Here is an 18,475-nt window from a genome sequence, read left to right on the forward strand (position 1 = left end):
TACAATGCTATTTAGAAGTCACTATCTTCAGTTCTTGATGCCAAGGGAATCAAAAGGAAACTACTTCTAACACCTATAGATGTATGGAGATTTCGAGACAAGCTGAATGCAGAGGTATTGCAATACATTGGTAAACCTTACCACATTGAAGAGGAGTTCAATGGAGAAAGTGGCAGCATTCAATACAGTCAATTCAACAATATATTCCTAGATATGGAGCTTTTGCAAAAGATAATGGTAGAGTTCTATGACATCACTTACAAGGAGACAGGGGGTGTGCTTCAATTTGTCATCAAGCTTGATGAATGTGAGATTATCAAAATGAAAAAGATAGAAAGAGTGACAATAACACTAATGAATAGAGCACTCAATAAATTCATGAAGGATGATAATCCATAATATTTCAGCATGCAATCTAAAACAAATATATGGTGGCTAGGATCATTTGAGGTAAATCATATTGCATTTATCTACAGACTTGTTTTTCTCTTGTTTAGAAAGAAAGTTGACATCATCTATTTATCTATATAGGTCAAGAAAGAAGATCATGAAACATTTTTTTGGGTGTTTCATCATACACCCATTCTTAAATTGATCAGCGAGAACAGATGAAGGAAAACAGAATCATTAGTGTTAACAACAAGGGAGACTTCCAAGTTTAGTGGCATCTTGCAGGTGACCTCAAGACACTCAAGTGCTTATTCAATTGTAGCAAGGGAGGTAATGCAAGGTCACCCTATCTTTATTGCATGGATTCCGCAAAAGAGCTAGACTCTAAGTGGTGGAGAAGACCACCAAACCGAAATTTGATTGATGAGAACTTTCGCCCTGTATTTGAGATTCCTCTTATCAATGTACATATTTGTACCCTTCATGCGTTGTGCCGTATCATTGAGAAATTGGTGTTTCTCTACATTGGCTTTGCTTGGAAAATAAAGAAGGTGCCAGAGAGAAAAGAAGCCCTTTGCTCATTGGAAAGGTGTGTCTGAGATTGGACTACATGGAGGGAACGTTCGTATTCTGAAAGACACTAAGAAGTCAACCAATGAGAAGGATGTACCAATGAAACCATCAATTGGAGGTGTTAAAGCAAGAAGATTTCTATCAAAACCCCTCCATAGCCAGAAGCACAAAAGCACCAAGACAGGAAAAGTATATAAATCTAACTGCATTGGAAGAATCAAGCACGAACAATGGAAAAATCTCCATAATGTAGTGAAAGATCAAGAGAGTGAATCAAGGCATGCCAAGGCAGAGGTTTGGCGATCAATTGATGTTCTTTTCAGAATGTGTGACAAAGGTAGCTGGACACAACAAGATAAAAAGAGCTTTCAAGATAACCTCCAAACTTTCAAAAGAGTCATGAAGATAGGTTGGACAGATTCCAACATAACACACTACATGGTAAGGTTCATGATTATGTTTTTTTAGTTGATATGCACAATTGATTGATGCACAACTGATTCTCTCTTTGTTTATATGCAACATATTCTCTATAATCATATGCCATTTTTTATTCAAAAATATGGAAACCCTAGTACTTGAAACACTCAAGGGATGGAAAAGTCACACTATATAGCACGAAATGCATATTTCAGGCATACACAACATGGTGGAGGAAGGAGAAAAGCAAACAATATGCATGAAGTATTCCAATAGTTCTACCGCAAAATACTCCAACAACTATATAGGAAAGAAACCTTAAAGTCGTCTACGATGCTTCAGACACTTAGAGATATAGAAAAGAGAAATCAGAAAAGATCTGAAGCTTTTAAAAACTCAAGTGCTATCCAAGAACAAAACAAATGGAGAGAAAAAAAGATTTATGTAAATCACCACTGGATTAATAGAATGTAATGATACAAGAAATTTTTGAATACAATCTCAGGATTCTCTGTCCCTGAGTAATTTATTGCTAACATGGTATGCTGGTTGCTTGAATCTAAGTAGAAAATGTTTTCCATACTCATCTAACTCATCAAGATTCTCTATACCGAAGGATAGAGCATTAGCAGTGTATGTAAGAAAGTAAGCTCTCCTAGAAGCTCTTAAACCAGGGTACTATCCAAAAATATCTACTGCACTTACTTTCTCTACAAGAATTATCTTATCGTATGTTTTGGGTATTATTGTACCGCCAAGAAAGCGAGAGAGTGTCTTGAACAAGAAATTTGAATACCACAAAGGTCTGCAAGAAATTTGAATACCACAGAAATATGAGAGAGAGAGAGAGAGAGAGAGAGATTTCAGTACCTGAGTGCTTTCATCTGCTACAAACGCGTTGTTGATCCAGAGATCTATTGAGCTCTCTTTTGCCGGCATCCTCTTGTCCACCCAATCTCGTGTAGAGTCCTCCAACTTATCAAAACCGTGACCCTCCTGAAACTTTTTGAAAGACTGATCGTCCGGGAGGACTAATCCATCATCCTTATACTGCCTTGCCTTACTAAAACACTTCCTTAGACATTCTTTGCCCATCAAAATTCAACTCGAGGGCCTCATTGTCACTAGAGTCCTCTGAAACAAACCCTCCTCTCCATCATAAAAACTGACGTATCCTAAATGTATTCTGTATGTCACTCAAAAGGAGATACACCTTTCCACCAATATCAAACTTCAGGAGTACATGTAGGATCAGCTGACTGTCTTCTACATTGAACTCCTGTAGATCATCTGGCATCTTCAAACTTTGACTCCTGAGTCCTACCAGGTCTAGGGTCTTCGCTTCTTCTGCCTCTCCCGTTCAAGCTGGACCTCATTAACAACTTCTATCTCTTTGTCATTAGGCTGACTGGTCTCATCTGCAGGCACAACAGTCTCCTCGTAGAACACCTCTTCCCCTAATGAAGGGAGAATAGTGTATAGACAATGAAGGAAGCATAGGAATCTGATCGATTCCTCCAGTAGCCTACAGTGCCTAGGGTGGACGGAGCATGTTGCTTTGCAGACAGATGGAAGTTGCAGATACCTTCTTGGAGAAGATTCAGGTACTTGGAACTTGGAGAGCATTCCATTAAATGTACATAAGCTATCCTACAAGTAGGGACTCTCCCATTCCTAAGAGAAGCTTCAAAATCAGACCTCTCCTTTGATAGAAAATCTGCATGCTGCTCCAAAATTAACAAAATGTCAAGTGGCCTATTGAAAATATCAACCAATATATGATACTGCTCACTAGCCCCAGAAGCGTAGACGAAATCAAACAATTTTTCATCAAATGATAGTGACTAATCTTTCAAAATCCCTGTTACAACCTCCTATTCCTTACGAGTTCCTATAGAGAAATCAACATCCCTTTTTACTGACTTCCTTGGCATGACAGGAATCAAGGACAAGTTTGGCATATCCTTACTAGCTTCTACTACAGAATCTAAGCTATCAGCAGTACTGTCATAATCCATGCTGGCTTTAATATATATATATATACATATAAATATATATATAATACATACATACACACACACACACACACACACACATATATATATATGTATATATATATATATATGTATATGTATATATGTATACACACACACACACACACACACACACACACACACATATATATATATATATATGTATATGTATATATATGTGTGTGTGTGTGTGTATATATATATATATGTATATGTATATGTATATATGTATATATATATATATATATATGTATATATATATGTATATGTATATATATATATATATGTATATATATATGTATATGTGTATATATATATATATATTATACATATACATATATATATGTATTTGTATATATATATATGCATATATATATATATATATATATATATATATATACACATATATACATACATACATACATACATACATATATATATATATGTATACATATATATATACATACATACATACATACATACATACATACATACATACATACATACATATATATATATATATATATATATATGCATATATATATATATACAAATACATACCTATATACAAATATATATATTTGGAGTATATACTTATAGATATCTATGTGTGTGTGTGTGTGTGTGTGTGTGTATGTAGCCAATTGACGCGAAAAGAGAAAAGTAAGGGATTTCAAAACAGAATATCACGTCTTTTGGCTATAGAAACCAAATTTATTTTTGATAGCAAAATGACACGGTATTCCGTCTTGAAATATCCAGGTTATGCCTATTCGCGTCATATGGCTGTTGCATGCAGGGATTCCTTGAGATCTTAAAGAATGTAAAGATTTTAAAATAATGTCTTGAAAGAAGGTACGTGAAAAAGCGTAATACACCTACTTGCTCTGGAATATATGATTTGATTGATGTCAGTGTCCATTTTGTCGCGGTTTTCATCCATTCTAACAGGTGAAAGAACTGTACTCAAAGTGTACTTTCAGTCGTTGTTTCTCTCGGAGAAGCAAGTGACAGCTAGATTCTCGCAACCGGGGTATAGAAACTCTGATTGTGTAAAAATCTGGACAGTTAACCTTAGAGAAATTTCAGGAAAAAAACTCTCCAAGTCTGTGAGTTTGCGTGAGAATAGTTTATTAGGCCGTGCTATTTAAATCCAAACGTGATATTTAAACGTGTCCGTATGACATTCAATCGAAGCAGCGTGACACATGGAGTGCCTCGATATTTATGTCAAATGGTCAATTTGCATGCATGGTAAAAAAAGTACTCTCTACATGTGTTGCATTTAAAGTGCACTTTCCCATTATTTAATGTCATTTTCATTTTTATACTGTTCAATTAATTGCATGAACTATAATGCATGACCACATGGAATTTGTCAAGCACTACTTAGTTTTTGAAGTTGCCTAAGGTATCAGTGTAAATCATTAATTGAGTTTAACCTTATTTTAGAAATTCTTGGGAACTTTAGTTAACCTTGGAATATGGTTGTCTTAGGTCTAGGGTTAAAACCATCTTAATGCTTGAACAACCTGGCCGTGTGTGTTGACCTCTAAGACATAGCTTCTACCCCTTTGTCAAGGATGTAAGAATGCATGATAATTTGGGAGCAAAAACCCAAAGAGATAAATAAATAATAAAAAGAAAGGCCTACAAAAAATGGCAATGTATGTCTGTTATGTGCTTTCATGTCGGCCTATCGCCCTATTGAACGTGTGTTTGGTTTTTTGTCTAAAAATCAAACTTAAGCTAATCTTGTGTACTTTAAATTCCTCACAACCAATGCTCTAGCTCATGACCAACGCTCCTACTGCCTCACGACAACGCTCCATTAGCCTCATGACCAACACTCCAGCTCAGCGAAATCTCTTAGCAGGTACCTATTCTAGATCACATTATGATCACAAAAACAGGACTAAAATTACCTTTTAAAAACTAGTAGGCATCGGAAGCGCATTTGTTCCTTTAAAAACATGACAATATAGTCGTCCCTGTACATAAATATATATGTATGTTTAATACATATATATATGTACATCGATAACTGTATTGTCTTATTTGTAAAGAAACATGCTTAAAAATAATTAAACATACACCACAATATACCAATATCTTTATGATAGCCGAAAGGCGCGATATACCATTTCCAGTCTTCTTACTTTTTCTTATTCGCGTCAAATGGCTACTGGATGCATATATTCTTAGTAGCTACTCAACGTGAATAGTTGAATTTAAAAGGTCCCAAAATAGTCGAATTTAAAAGGTCCCAGAATAGAATATCACGTCTTTCGGCTATGTGTACCAAATTTCTATATGATTCTAACAACGAATATAGTTGTGTATGTATACACACACACACACACACACATACACATATATATACGTGTGTGTATATATATATACATATATATATATATATATATATATATATATATGTATATATATATATATGTATGTATATATATATATATACGTGTATATATATATATATATACACGTATATATATACATATATATATATATATATATATATATATATATGTATGTATGTATATATAGATATGTATATATATATATACGTGTCTATATACATACATATATATATATATAGATATGTATATATATGTATATATATACATGTGTATATATATATATATACATGTATACACACACACACACACACACACACATATATATAGATATATTATCATGCTTGTGCCTTCGTAGCCATTTGACGCGAATATGAAAATCTAAGAGGTTTGTAAACGGGATATCGTGTCTTTCGGCTATTGTGACCAAATGCTCATATGCTTGTACCTGCGTTTATATAGAAATGTAAAGCGTATATGTAATGTGTGTGTATGTGTGTGTGTGTGTGTGTGTGAGAGAGAGAGAGAGAGAGAGAGAGAGATTTGCTTATGGATATGTTTTGAAATGTGCAGTTTTTTGTATGGCGAGGACTAAGAGAACTACCCATAGGCAGGGCAAGGGTCCCGAGGTTGGTACGAAGGCTACTGCTAAACAGAGGAGAAAGGGAAAGCCTATGCACATTTTGAAACAGGCCAGTAGGTGTAGAAGATTCTCTCAAAGGGTTACGATTTTAAGGGAGATTAGGAAAGCTCAAAAATGTATTGAGCTATGTATTCCTAAGGCCCCTTTCCAGAGGTTAGTGAGGTCAGTTTGTGATCAATGGTCTCTTCAGATGAGGTGGAAGAGAACAGGCTTGCTTTGTCTTCAGGAGGTTGCTGAAGATTTTATTCTAGAATATTTCAATGATATGTGTATAGTTGCTGCACACATGCATAATAGAATCACCATCATGGTTAAAGATTTTGAGACTCTGAAGAGAGTTAGGTGGAGATTTGAGAAGCTTCTGTTTCCTACCAAAATAATTAATCATAAAATGAGAGATATTCTTTTGATACCCCATGTTAGGAAGCAGAGAGATGACATAAAGATCACAGAGGTGACACATGAAGTTAATACAAGAGCCAGGGCTAAACAGGAGGCCAGGTTACAGCAGGAAGGACTGAAGCAGAAGAATGCAAAGGCCATGGAGAAGCCTACCGAGGATGAAATTTCAAGGGACAAGTTGTACCGAGAGGAAACTACAGAATTAGATGCTATTAATTTACAGGAATTGTTAAAATTTCAAAATGGTATATATGTCTTCGTAGCCCTAGACGATGGGGAGGGACAACTTAGTCTTGGCTTGGTGGACCTAAATATATTGAAGCAAGAGAGAGATCAGATCTCTGACTCTATTATGTATGTTTGTCTAAAGTAAGTTCTTCTTCATTTGAGTCTACTGTATATGTTTGCTTCAAGTTTGACGACAAATTCTGGTGTTAAGTTTTTTTTTTAAAATTTGGTAGTTTGGTAAAGTGTAAGATCCCTGCAGAGTCCCAGACAGAAATTTTTATTCTTAATTCTCAACTAGCTCCTCTGCTAAGGGTCAAAAGTACCCCACCGGATAACATAAGAAGATGGTTTACCTACTGCAACTTCAAGGAAGTCAACACGATTATTTTTCCAAAGTCCTATAATTTCTGGTGTCTTATTAAATTTGTATGCCTTAACAGTTGTATTAAGAGAATGCTTTTAGAGCCATTGGCCCTATTTGCCTTGTTGAGGGCATTTATGACTCTGCAATCAAGGAAATATCTGTGCCATATCAAACAGATGGCTGTTCATGTGGCTCGAGAACTATTATACATGCAGTACCTACTAGACAGCCTGTTTCAACATAACCCTACATGGACCAAGGTAATAAAACTTGTTGATCATTTCTACCTTAGCAATCATCAATTTATGCTCTACTAAACTTGATGATTTTTTTCCCTTTCACTGCAGTCAACTATTGAAATATACGAAAACCTCTTTGTGGAGCGCTATATAGAGTGACGATGATATAGATGATCTTCAGATGTGCTGAGGAGATGACCCCACAATGCACCTACTTTCCCATATGAGGTTGAGGTTCTCATCGACGATGGACCTGTTCAGCCAGAGGAAGGCAGAGAAGAGTGTTGAACCAGGGGAAGGCAGAGAAGAGTATTGATCAAGAGAAGAATGGTGAGAAGGGAAAAGGAGAGAAGGAGGAGGAGGGCAAAGAAGAGAAGGGTGAGGAGGAGGAGGAGGGAAAAGGGCAGAAGGTTGAGGAGGACAGGGAAGAGAAGGGTAAGGAGGAGGAGGAGGGAAAATGACAAAAGGTTGAGGAGGGTAGGGAAGAGAATGTTGTGGAAGACCAGAACAAGGAGCTAGAAGAGGAGGAGGGAGTTGTGCTCAAGGACACAGATGGAGATGTGGAACATACACCTCAAAAGATTTATGTGAGCCAGTAGACAATTTATTTGTAACAATCTTTAAAGACATGCCCACTACATTTATAAGTAGTGAAGGTTTGTAACATTTCTTATCAAACTAATTGAAATGTTTTTTGAATTTAGAGATTGATCATTCTAGACGTAAATGGTCTTCTTCTCAAAAGGAAGTATGTTCTCCTTTCAATATCAGCGGGGCGAGAACATTTTGTATAGGGTATATGCACATGATGCTAGGCCAGGAGTAGCCGATTTTGTCAAGTTTGTGCTCTATTTTTTCCAAGCTGCCATTTGGTCCTTAATGGCTCCGTAGAACTTGGAACCTATGATCAGAGGGCTTTGCACGGAAACAGGTTTTGAGCCAAGAGACTTTTATTTTATCTATGATTAAAGGGCTTGTGAAGTGCATCCAAGGATGTTTCATCCAGGCAAAGAGGGAGTGCCGCTATACACTAAGCCCTTTGCCATTATCCATCTACCTATTGACATACATAATACTTTGTTGGTTGATAGATGATATCCCTAAGAAGGGGATATTTAATCCAGAGCACACTTGTATATCACCCCTACCTTTTGAGGGAGATGTAGATGATAGGTTTTTGGAACAGACAATAATTCCTTATTTAAAAGGCTTGTATGATTTTTCTGGCATAGTTCCAGAATATGTAAAAAACAATCCATTTAATTGAAGTAATTTCTTATAAATCAAAGTGATTACTCGTATACATTGCAAGCTTTCTTTCATTGCTAATAAAAAAAGTACTGATAATATAAAAATGATGTACATTGTCTTGTAATCAAAAGTGTTGATAATATAAAAAATTACATTGTCTTGGATCAAAAGTACATGGGTAATTGAAGTTACATAGGAATGATAATTATTTTGTTCTACAAATCTTTGCAAATAATTATATTTTCTCTTCTCTGCAGCACCTTTCTTCCATTGTGTGAAAGAAAGAAAACTCTGATCGCATCTCATGTATGCATTTGTTTATGATATCTTTCCTCAAATGCTGTAGACTGCATAGCTCCTGCACTGAAATGACTGTGAGCAAGGTTGAGTCTGCATCATATACTTCAATATCTATCACGTTGTTGCCCTCTAAACTGGCCGCTTCCTGATCCATTGGAACTAGCTCCCCTTTGATGTAACGAGACCGTTTGTAGCAATATGACATGATGAATGTTTGTGTTGCTATCATGTACTTAACATTCACTGTCTCTGATATGCGATCTGACAATGGATTTCTTCATGCACTTTCCTGTCCCAGCTCTTATCAAGTAAAGTTGCCAAGAATGTAGAATCTAGATTTTTGCAAATGAGCATAGTCTTTGCAATTTTAACCTCACAGACATTGAAAAGCTCCACAAAAACAGTTATTGGCAGGTAGAGCACAATTTTCACTATCCGTGTGTGGGACTACTCCCTCGTAGTGATTGCTGCACGTCTTTGTAAACTTTCTCTTAACAGATTCTATAATGCATGAATCAGGAATTGGCCAATCTATGTGGTTCCAATCTGCTTGGAGAGGCAGCTTTTCCAAGTGTCCATGGGTATTGTCTTTGTCCAGCAAATAGTAAAAGTGGTCATAAATAAAAATACCTACATCTGCAAGGCTTCTTTTACTCCTCCCCTCTCTGCCGAATGTGTGCATGTACCATAGTCATGATCCCAATGTGTGCATGTACCATAGTCATGATCATTCCCAATGATGCACTCAATTGGTTGCCACTCTTCATATGATGGATACACATCTGCATACACAAACAATTGAACCCGAGAATGAGAACAATAATTCAATGATTAATGGTATTAATACTGATAACAATAATGAATTTCTTTGAGGTTCAGAGGATTACAATTTATTTTATGTGGTTTTGCAAGGATGATTGATCCTCTCTGCTAAGTACAAGCTCGTTGTTGTGCATGTAGACATGTTTCACAAGCATCTCCTTTATAGTTGTCCTTCCACTCTCTATCTTGACGTCTTTGATTGTACCCTTCCATGACGTTATGAAAATGTTCTTGCTGCTTGTATGTTTTCGCCTTCTTGGTTGCATAAGCACCTAGGCTCCCTTGGTTATTTGAACTTGTGTCCATTGGTTCTGTTCATTGACTGTGTTGGAGATAAGTAAAGAAAACACTGATGATCTAGGTCTCCTTGGCCTTTGAAGTGTTTCGTCTCAATGTCCTCCAATGCAGGGTATGACCGACATGATATAAACCGATGGTTTGTAGCCATTGTTTAAAAAATATACAGAAATGAAAGATTAGAGTAGGACGAAGAAAAGCAGTGGGTATCTAGGAGAATGAAGAGAGCAAAACGAGAAGAAGAATTTAAATTTTCACTTTAAAATTTCCCTCCGTGACAAGAAAAGACAAAATATCGAGGATGAAAAATTCTCCATCTGTACTTGGGCAGGTGTCTTCAATGCAATTTCTGTCAGATTCTCCAAAAAGTTATTTATTTAAGATGAATATGATTTTTTTTGGAATATACATAAAAACTTTTTTAGTTTTTTTAAATGAATATATCTAATTTTCAACGTTACGTTGCCTGCTTGCTCATTGGTTTGGTGGCTATTTTCTCTCTCTTCTAAAAGGCCCTCTAAATGACCTCTGAAATGTTCTAATGGATGCAGGGAGAAGAAGCTCACATAGAAGAGAGAGAGAGAGAGAGAGAGAGAGAGAGAGAGAGAGAGAGAGAGAGAGCTAGACACAAAATGTGTGGTGATCACAAAATGCAAGTTAACCCTTGCATGTGAGTCACATCCATATAATATAGAAGTACAAAAGTTGTATGGATAGAGTGTCCTTTCACACTTGATATCCAAGGGAAAAAATCACATGGGAAAAAGTGCCCTTAGTTAAGCCCTGTTCACACGTAGCACTACCATAAGTGAGCATATGCCTACACTGTAGCCCTAATTAGAGACTTCATTTGTAGAAATTGCAATGATGGTAGAAAGGCGTCTGCATGGTTGGCCTGAGATAAAGTCAGGTTGCCCAAAAAGATGGGAGGATTGGGGATTCATCACTTGCCTACTCATGCTAAGGCTATGGTGGTAATTAGCCTACCTAAATGTCTTCAACAGGAAGGAATCTGGACCATGATGCTCAGAGAGGTGGTGGAAGAATATGAAGTTCAACTTAAAGGCAAGTGGATTGGGTTGGATTGGAAGGATAAGCTACTGTCATTTTCTCCTTTGAAAATTGTGAACTTCCCCCTCTTGCAAATTTCTATGCCTGAATTGGAAAGAGGTGATGGGTTCGATTAAATGGAATGGTTGCACACTAGAGCCTATGGGAACTCCTTTAGCCTTGGCATTTGGTGGATTTATAGATTTAACCCCCTCCCCCCCCCCTTGGCTCAACTTAATGCTAGGATATCTAGAAGGCTAAACAACAGGGGTCTAAGAAGACTAGGGGGCCTTTGGGACTTCACAGGTGGGCTAGAAAGAGCTGCATCAGATTGTAGGGAAATTTGGAATATAACAGAGTGAGCTACAGGTTTTGAATTCTGTGTTAGAAGAGTTGGACCTCTACAGCCTTTAATGGAGCCTCTTGGATACATGATTGGGCCCGGTTCAATGGGGTTAAATTGGATAAAATAACTACCAAGGCAGTATATGAGGAAATGAGTAAGAGTGAGATTAATATCATATATTGTAACAAAATCTAGAAAGTTAGGTGGTGCTTGAGTACTTGGAGGAAGAGGTGGAGTCTAATATGGGAATTGAAGATTCTAGTGTAGTGAAAGCTCATACATTTCTATGGAGAGTATGTTTGTTGGCCTTACCCCTTGGATTTAAACTTCTTTAAAGGAGCTTTACTATTGCTGGAGTAGTTTGTTCTAGATGCAAATCAGCAATTGAAGAGGGAAAGCATGTTTTATGGGATCATCCTGCAATCAGGAGGTTTTGGGGTAGGATAGGCAAATGGGAAAATGAGAGCTTGGGTTTTAAGGGATTTTGGGGAGATTAGTTATTGGGGAGACTAACTAATGGGGTAGGTGATGTTGATATTACAAGGTATTGTTTTCTGTGGGGGATTTGGATCTCTAGGAATTTGTTGATATTTAACAAAGGGGCTAGTCAGGGGCTAGATGTGTCGTCATAGATGATGTTCAAATGTGTGCACTATTGTTGGTCTATATATTATATAAATAAGCTTAATAATAATTTTTCTATTGAGGTAGTCTAGGCATTACAGGCAAGGATTAGGTGCAAGGATTAGGTGATGCAGGCCTCAGATACATTTCTATGGAGAGTATGTTTGTTGGCCTTACCCCTTGGATTTAAACTTCTTTAAAGGAGCTTTACTATTGCTGGAGTTTGTTCTAGATGCAAATCAGCAACAATTAAAGAGGGAGAGTATGTTTTATGGGATCATCCTGCAATCAGGATGTTTTATGGGGTAGGATAGGCAAATGGGAAAATGAGAGCTTGGGTTTTAAGGGATTTTGGGGAGATTGGTTATTGGGGAGACTAACTAATGGGGTAGGTGATGTTGATATTACAAGGTATTGTTTTTTGTGGGGGATTTGGATCTCTAGGAATTTGTTGTTGATATTTAACAAAGGGGCTACTCAGGGGCTAGATGTGTCGTCAAAGATGATGTTCAAATGTGTGCACTATTGTTGGTCTATATATTATATAAATAAGCTTAATAATAATTTTTCTATTGAGGCAGTCTAGGCATTACAGGCAAGGATTAGGTGATGCAGGCCTCAGATGATGGGATATTAACACATACTAGTAGGGTACCCTAACATTTGTTGATATGTGGCAAGTGCACACTTGGAAAGATGTGAGGACCAAATATCCCAAGTTTGGACCCAAAACTAAAAGGTGGTACCAAAAGGAGAAGCAATTAGTGTATACCTTTCTAGCCTTAATTGAAAACCTTGTGGGTAGGAGACCAGTGGTGGTGAAAGTCTGGGGTACCAAATATCTTGGGAGAAGTCTTCTTTCGTATGGGAGGATAAGAGGTGGGATATGATATGTGATCTTCTCAATAGAGACTAGGAATAGAAGTGATTGTTAAGATTCCTAAAATGGGATTGATCATGGTGATAGACAATGATTTAAGCAACATAACTAAGGTAGATTAAACCACACTAAGAACTCCATGAGATTGCACACTCACTCTCTATTCTATTGCATATCACAATGAACCATACAATGATATAGGCCCTCTAGCCTTATCCCACTTTACACATCATCCATGTGGCACTCCCTTTTCCACTCTTTTGGTCAACACTCACACACCATTCAATATTACATGTGGCATTCTTATCTTGCCACAATATCTTGCACCTCTAGGGAGCTTTCCCACATACACACAACACCACGATTACATCTCTCAACACCCCCTCTTAATCGAGGTGTTCCACAACTCACCCATCATGCATCACCCATATCAATGTAGCATTACACAAACGCAATCGCTACCTCTCAACACTCCCCCTCAATGATACATTGGAGTGTCCATCAACCAATCATGTGTGCGCGTGTCTACCATCTTAGACACCTAGTCCATTTTGAGCCAACTCGCACACAACGGAACCCTTGAGTCCAATTTGAACATAGAAGTTCAGGTGGGAACCAACCTATGTGCATGCACCTCACACATGCATCGCTCATGCACACATCACGCAATAACCATTTTGAGCTTCAGCGACCCTCATACCAATGGGTGAATACAAAAAAATTTCGTTTTGAGCACGCAGGCTCGAGTACGGTTACCCATCATTAATTGTGGGTGAAAAATAAAAATTGTACAAACCATTTTGGTCACAACCAGGTAGGGAACCCTCGATGTGTGTGTGAACATCTTCTTAAAAACTTTAAAAATTGGTTGTGTGTGAATGCACCCTTGTTTAAGTGTGTTGTACACCACACATGAAACCTTATCTTTCTATCTTATGCCTGTTTTTTTACTTTCTTTGCTCATGATGGCGACCACCATCCCTGTGCTACACAAAAGCAAGATAGAGATCACCAATGCTCCATGATCCAAGCATCCAAGAAGGGTGTTGCGCTGCCCACTTTGCAGACAACTCTGAAAAGCCTAGCAATGTCACAACTCGAGCAAAGGCCCCCTCTTGTCTTCTGTTTCTAGCCTTCCAGATTGTAGACGATGGATCGTTTCTCAGTCCTCCGGCAGAGCCCTCAGCCCGACACACAAGCTCCTTAGCTCAAGCTTGGCACTGCTCTGTATTGTGGTCATGCCACCTTTCTTTTTAAGTTACTGCGCTGGCTCTTTGCTACCTACAGTATGCTTGCCATACTTTATCATTTTCTACTAATGTAGATGTGCTCTCTCTCTCTCTTGGTCATCTTTCATAGCTATCCTCACTACAGTGCCTACAACTGCCTCTGTTGTTTGAGAACCTTTATCTTGCTGCCCTTCACCTCTCTATGCCATAGTTTGCTTCCACGGCATTCACAAAGCTTGTCCTCCAATGCTATAATGCCTACTGCGTTGTTCTTCTCTCCTTTGTTCTCATTGTCCTTGTAGTTATAGCGTCCATTAGCACTCGGCAAGGGTTTGCTTCCCTTGCATAGCAGACCTTTGTATGAAGGTATGAAGGCTTAACGTGCCTTCAAATTTGCTTACACCTCTTGCAAGGTCTGATCTTCCATCCATGACCTTCTTAGCCATCCAAACGGCTTCCATGAGCTCCCAAATGAGCTCAAAAACATAGCTCTCTTTGCTGCAAGATTCTTTGCCTCTTCAAGACCTCCAAGTTGAGGTCTTCCATGAGACCATCAATATGGCCATTGAGCTCTTCATAAGCTCAATTTGCATGCTACCTTTCCATGAAAAATAGGCATCTTCAAAGAGTTCTCTTCCTAGGTTTCTCACAAGAGAAACCATTGAGGTGCCATATGTGGTGAAAGCTCCATGATTTCCACCGATCATTTCCCATCTTCCATGAGTGAACTCCATGAGCCATGTCCTTCCAACATGCTCCAATATATGGACTACAACCAGCCCATCATTGCTTGACATCACTCAACAAGCATGCACCTCCTTTTCTCTTTGCTCACAAGCAAAGGACCTTGGGATTCTTCCATCCCATCAAGCAACCCTTCACAGTTTAGCATTCTTCCATGCTCTAATACCAAAATTACGAGGCAAAACTTCACAAAACCAACCTTCTTAAGGCATAATCAGCAGCATATCTTCTCTTGGCAGCTTCTCCTTGACGATGATGAAGACTCCATAGCCTTCATAATGCTGAAATCTCCATTTTCAGCTTCCATGATGATGAGCAGGCTTTCCATGTTGTAAAAATCCCATTTGCAACTCTCTTGGGCAGCTTCTATGCAACCTCCTTGTTGCAAATCTCCTCTCAAATCCTGACAAATGCAAATCCAAATGATAATATGAGTGTGCATAATTTTTTTTTCATAATAACTAAAAATAATGCTTAATCAAAGAACTCATAACCAAGAAAAACTATACATAAATATTCACCATGACCAAGAGCCCACCCAAGCTCTGATACCATGTTAAGATTCCTAAAATGGGATTGATCATGGTGATAGACAATGATTTAAGCAACATAATTAAGGTGGATTAAACCACACTAAGAACTCCATGAGAGAGAGAGAGAGATTGCACACTCAACACTTGATCTCTATTCTATTGCATATCACAATGAACCATACAATGATATAGGCCCTCTAGCCTTATCCCACTTTACACATCATCTATGTGGCACTCTCACTCTTTTGGTCAACACTCACACGCTATTCAATATTACATGTGACATTCTTATCTTGCCACGATATCTTGCACCTCTAGGGTGCTTTTTCACATACACACAACACCACGATTATATCTCTCAACAGTGATGTGGTAGGAGTTTAAAAAGACTTGTTGTAAATGAATTTTTTGCCCTGTTAATATAAATATATACTTATTGTTCCCAAAAAAAAAGAAAGCTTGAAATGCATACGTAGTATACTACATACACACTATTCTACACTTGCTATTGAAGTTACTATAATTATCAAATTGGAAGGTTGAGGCACACTCTTCATCTTATGGTAAAGTGGGTGAATTATTGAGATCTTTCCTAACCTTCCAAGTTGGGATGTTTTATTAACATCATGGTGGTGCTGGTTGAAACGGATTTGGCCATGACTAAAGTAATGGTTGTGCACTCACAGATGTTAGGAGTGGGCAATGTGGGCAAGGGCCACAATCTTATAAAATCATACCTTATCATTTTAGATTCTCGAAATCTAATGCGTTTAGCACGAACATTTTGAAAATTTGATGTGAAGTACTGGCTATCCACAAATCGGTTGGTTGAGTGAAATTATAAAAAGTCCTAAAAAAAAAAAACCAATGGTGGTGGTGAAATCGATGCACTTGTTGCTTTGGATGGTTGCCTTTAGGTAGCTTTAAGTATTGTGCGCTGTGTGTGTGTGTGTGAGAGAGAGAGAGAGAGGGAGAGAGAGGGAGAGGGAGAGAGAGACTGAGTGTGTGTGTGTGTGTGTGTGTGTGTGTGTGTGTGTGTAGAGGAAAATGAAGCCGCCATGTTCTTGGACTTTGCTGGGTTGTTGCATTCTAACGGTTCTCACCTTCTGCAATGGTGAGTGATTAAAATGGAGATTAGGCCCGTCTTGAATTTAACCGCGTAGCTTGACAAGACATCATACGACGTTAATTTGCTCTCATTCAATTATGCTTGTTCTTTATCAGAGACGTCCGCAGCTACTTTCACGTTTACGAACGGCTGCTCCTACATCGTGTGGCCCGGCATCCTTTCCAATGCCGGATCCTCCTTGCTGTCCAACGGCGGTTTCGAACTAGCTCCCGGCCAATCGGTGAGCTTGCTAGCTCCGGCTGGCTGGTCCGGCAGGTTTTGGGGCAGAACGGGCTGCACGTTCTTTTCGTCCGGCATCGGCAGCTGCGCGTCGGGGGATTGCGGCGGTAAGACGAAGTGCGAGGGGGCGGGGGCAGCAACTCCTGCGACATTGGCGGAGTTCACACTGGCGGGCGCCCAGGCCAACGTAAAACAAGACTTTTACGACGTGAGTCTGGTGGACGGCTACAACCTTCCGGTGGCGGTGGTAGCGACGGGGGGATCCGGCACGTGCGGGACGGCGGGCTGCGTGAGCGATATCAGACTGAACTGCCCGGCGGCGCTGCAAGTGGTTTCGTCGGAAGGTGACGGCGATGGGAGCGCCACGGTGGTGGTGGGCTGCAGGAGTGCATGCGACGCCTTCGGGGCGGCGGAGTACTGCTGCAAAGGGGAGTACGCCAATCCGTCGACGTGCAAGCCGTCGGCGTACTCACAAATATTCAAGACGGCGTGCCCAAAAGCGTACAGCTATGCGTACGACGATCCCACAAGCACCTTCACATGCACAGGCGCCGACTACACCATAGTCTTCTGCCCCAGCTCCTCAAGGTAAACCTTAGGTTAATAAAATGTTCATACCTTCAGCCTTATTCTTAGGTTATGAATAAATTAAATGTTCATACCAACAACCTTCATGTTATTAAAAAATTATTCTTTGCAGCCAGAAGAGTGTGACAGGGTTGCAACAACCGGGTGCCCAAGGTTACGCCAGCTCATCATCCAATGGCCAGGTTGGAGCCAGGCCAACCGCTTCCCTCGTCCTAGTGGCAACCGTCATGGCTTACGTGGCTTGGCAATGCATGTTTGACCATTGAACCCTCCACTTTTTGCAAAGAAGGCCTCACATCATGGTTTGGGCCCTTTTCTAAAGGGATTCCATAAAGAACTTTTAAAACGAGCTTTTCCTTTACTCTCCAATCCTTCACACTAGGAGCCTTCATTGATTTCCTTTCTCATGTCCCTCAGGCCGTGTACCTACATCATATATGCACCAAACACATTCCATGTCTCATACACCACCCTTGATCCGATCGCAAGTCTCATATACCAACCCTTTATGGGAGACTAAATTTTGCACATGTGGGAGAGAAATCATGAGGTATGGCACATGTTAAAGAGAAAGCATGGCAAAGGAAGGCCACGACTAGAGGTTACACAGCATACCTTGAAGGAAATTCATCTAAATTATTCCACAAGTTGAAATATGGAAGCTTCAAAGTGCAAGGATACTTTTAATGGAGAAAGATCTTCCCGACTTCCAAGAAGAAGCTTCACACTAGGTGCAATAGTCGTGATGAAGATCTCCATGTTACTCATGCTTTCATGTATAATTTGTAAAGATATCCCATTA

The 18,475-nt window shown here is 39.0% G+C and overlaps 1 protein-coding gene and 1 pseudogene across 2 annotated transcripts; both read left to right on the plus strand.

Annotated features, from left to right (window-relative positions):
* The first annotated feature begins 213 nt into the window (after positions 1-213).
* Positions 214-1,857, plus strand: LOC147632028 (uncharacterized; annotated as a pseudogene).
* A 14,358-nt stretch (positions 1,858-16,215) lies between these two features.
* Positions 16,216-18,136, plus strand: LOC147632029 (pathogenesis-related thaumatin-like protein 3.5). Of its 2 annotated transcripts, XM_086808607.1 has the most exons (3): positions 16,222-16,851; positions 16,962-17,673; positions 17,786-18,136. In XM_086808607.1, exons 1-3 carry the CDS (start codon positions 16,785-16,787, stop codon positions 17,937-17,939), a joined length of 933 nt encoding a protein of 310 aa, XP_086664733.1. In that variant the 5' UTR covers positions 16,222-16,784; the 3' UTR covers positions 17,940-18,136. The 2 variants fall into 2 exon arrangements, with proteins under 2 accessions (XP_086664734.1, XP_086664733.1); XM_086808608.1 differs by lacking the exon at positions 17,786-18,136 and having other exon boundaries at positions 16,216-16,851; positions 16,962-17,677.
* Positions 18,137-18,475: the final 339 nt, after the last annotated feature.

The sequence above is a fragment of the Cibotium barometz genome, chromosome 14 (assembly GCF_041138505.1).
Source record: "Cibotium barometz isolate CiBa-2024 chromosome 14, ASM4113850v1, whole genome shotgun sequence".
NCBI classification, from domain to species: Eukaryota; Viridiplantae; Streptophyta; class Polypodiopsida; order Cyatheales; family Cibotiaceae; genus Cibotium; species Cibotium barometz.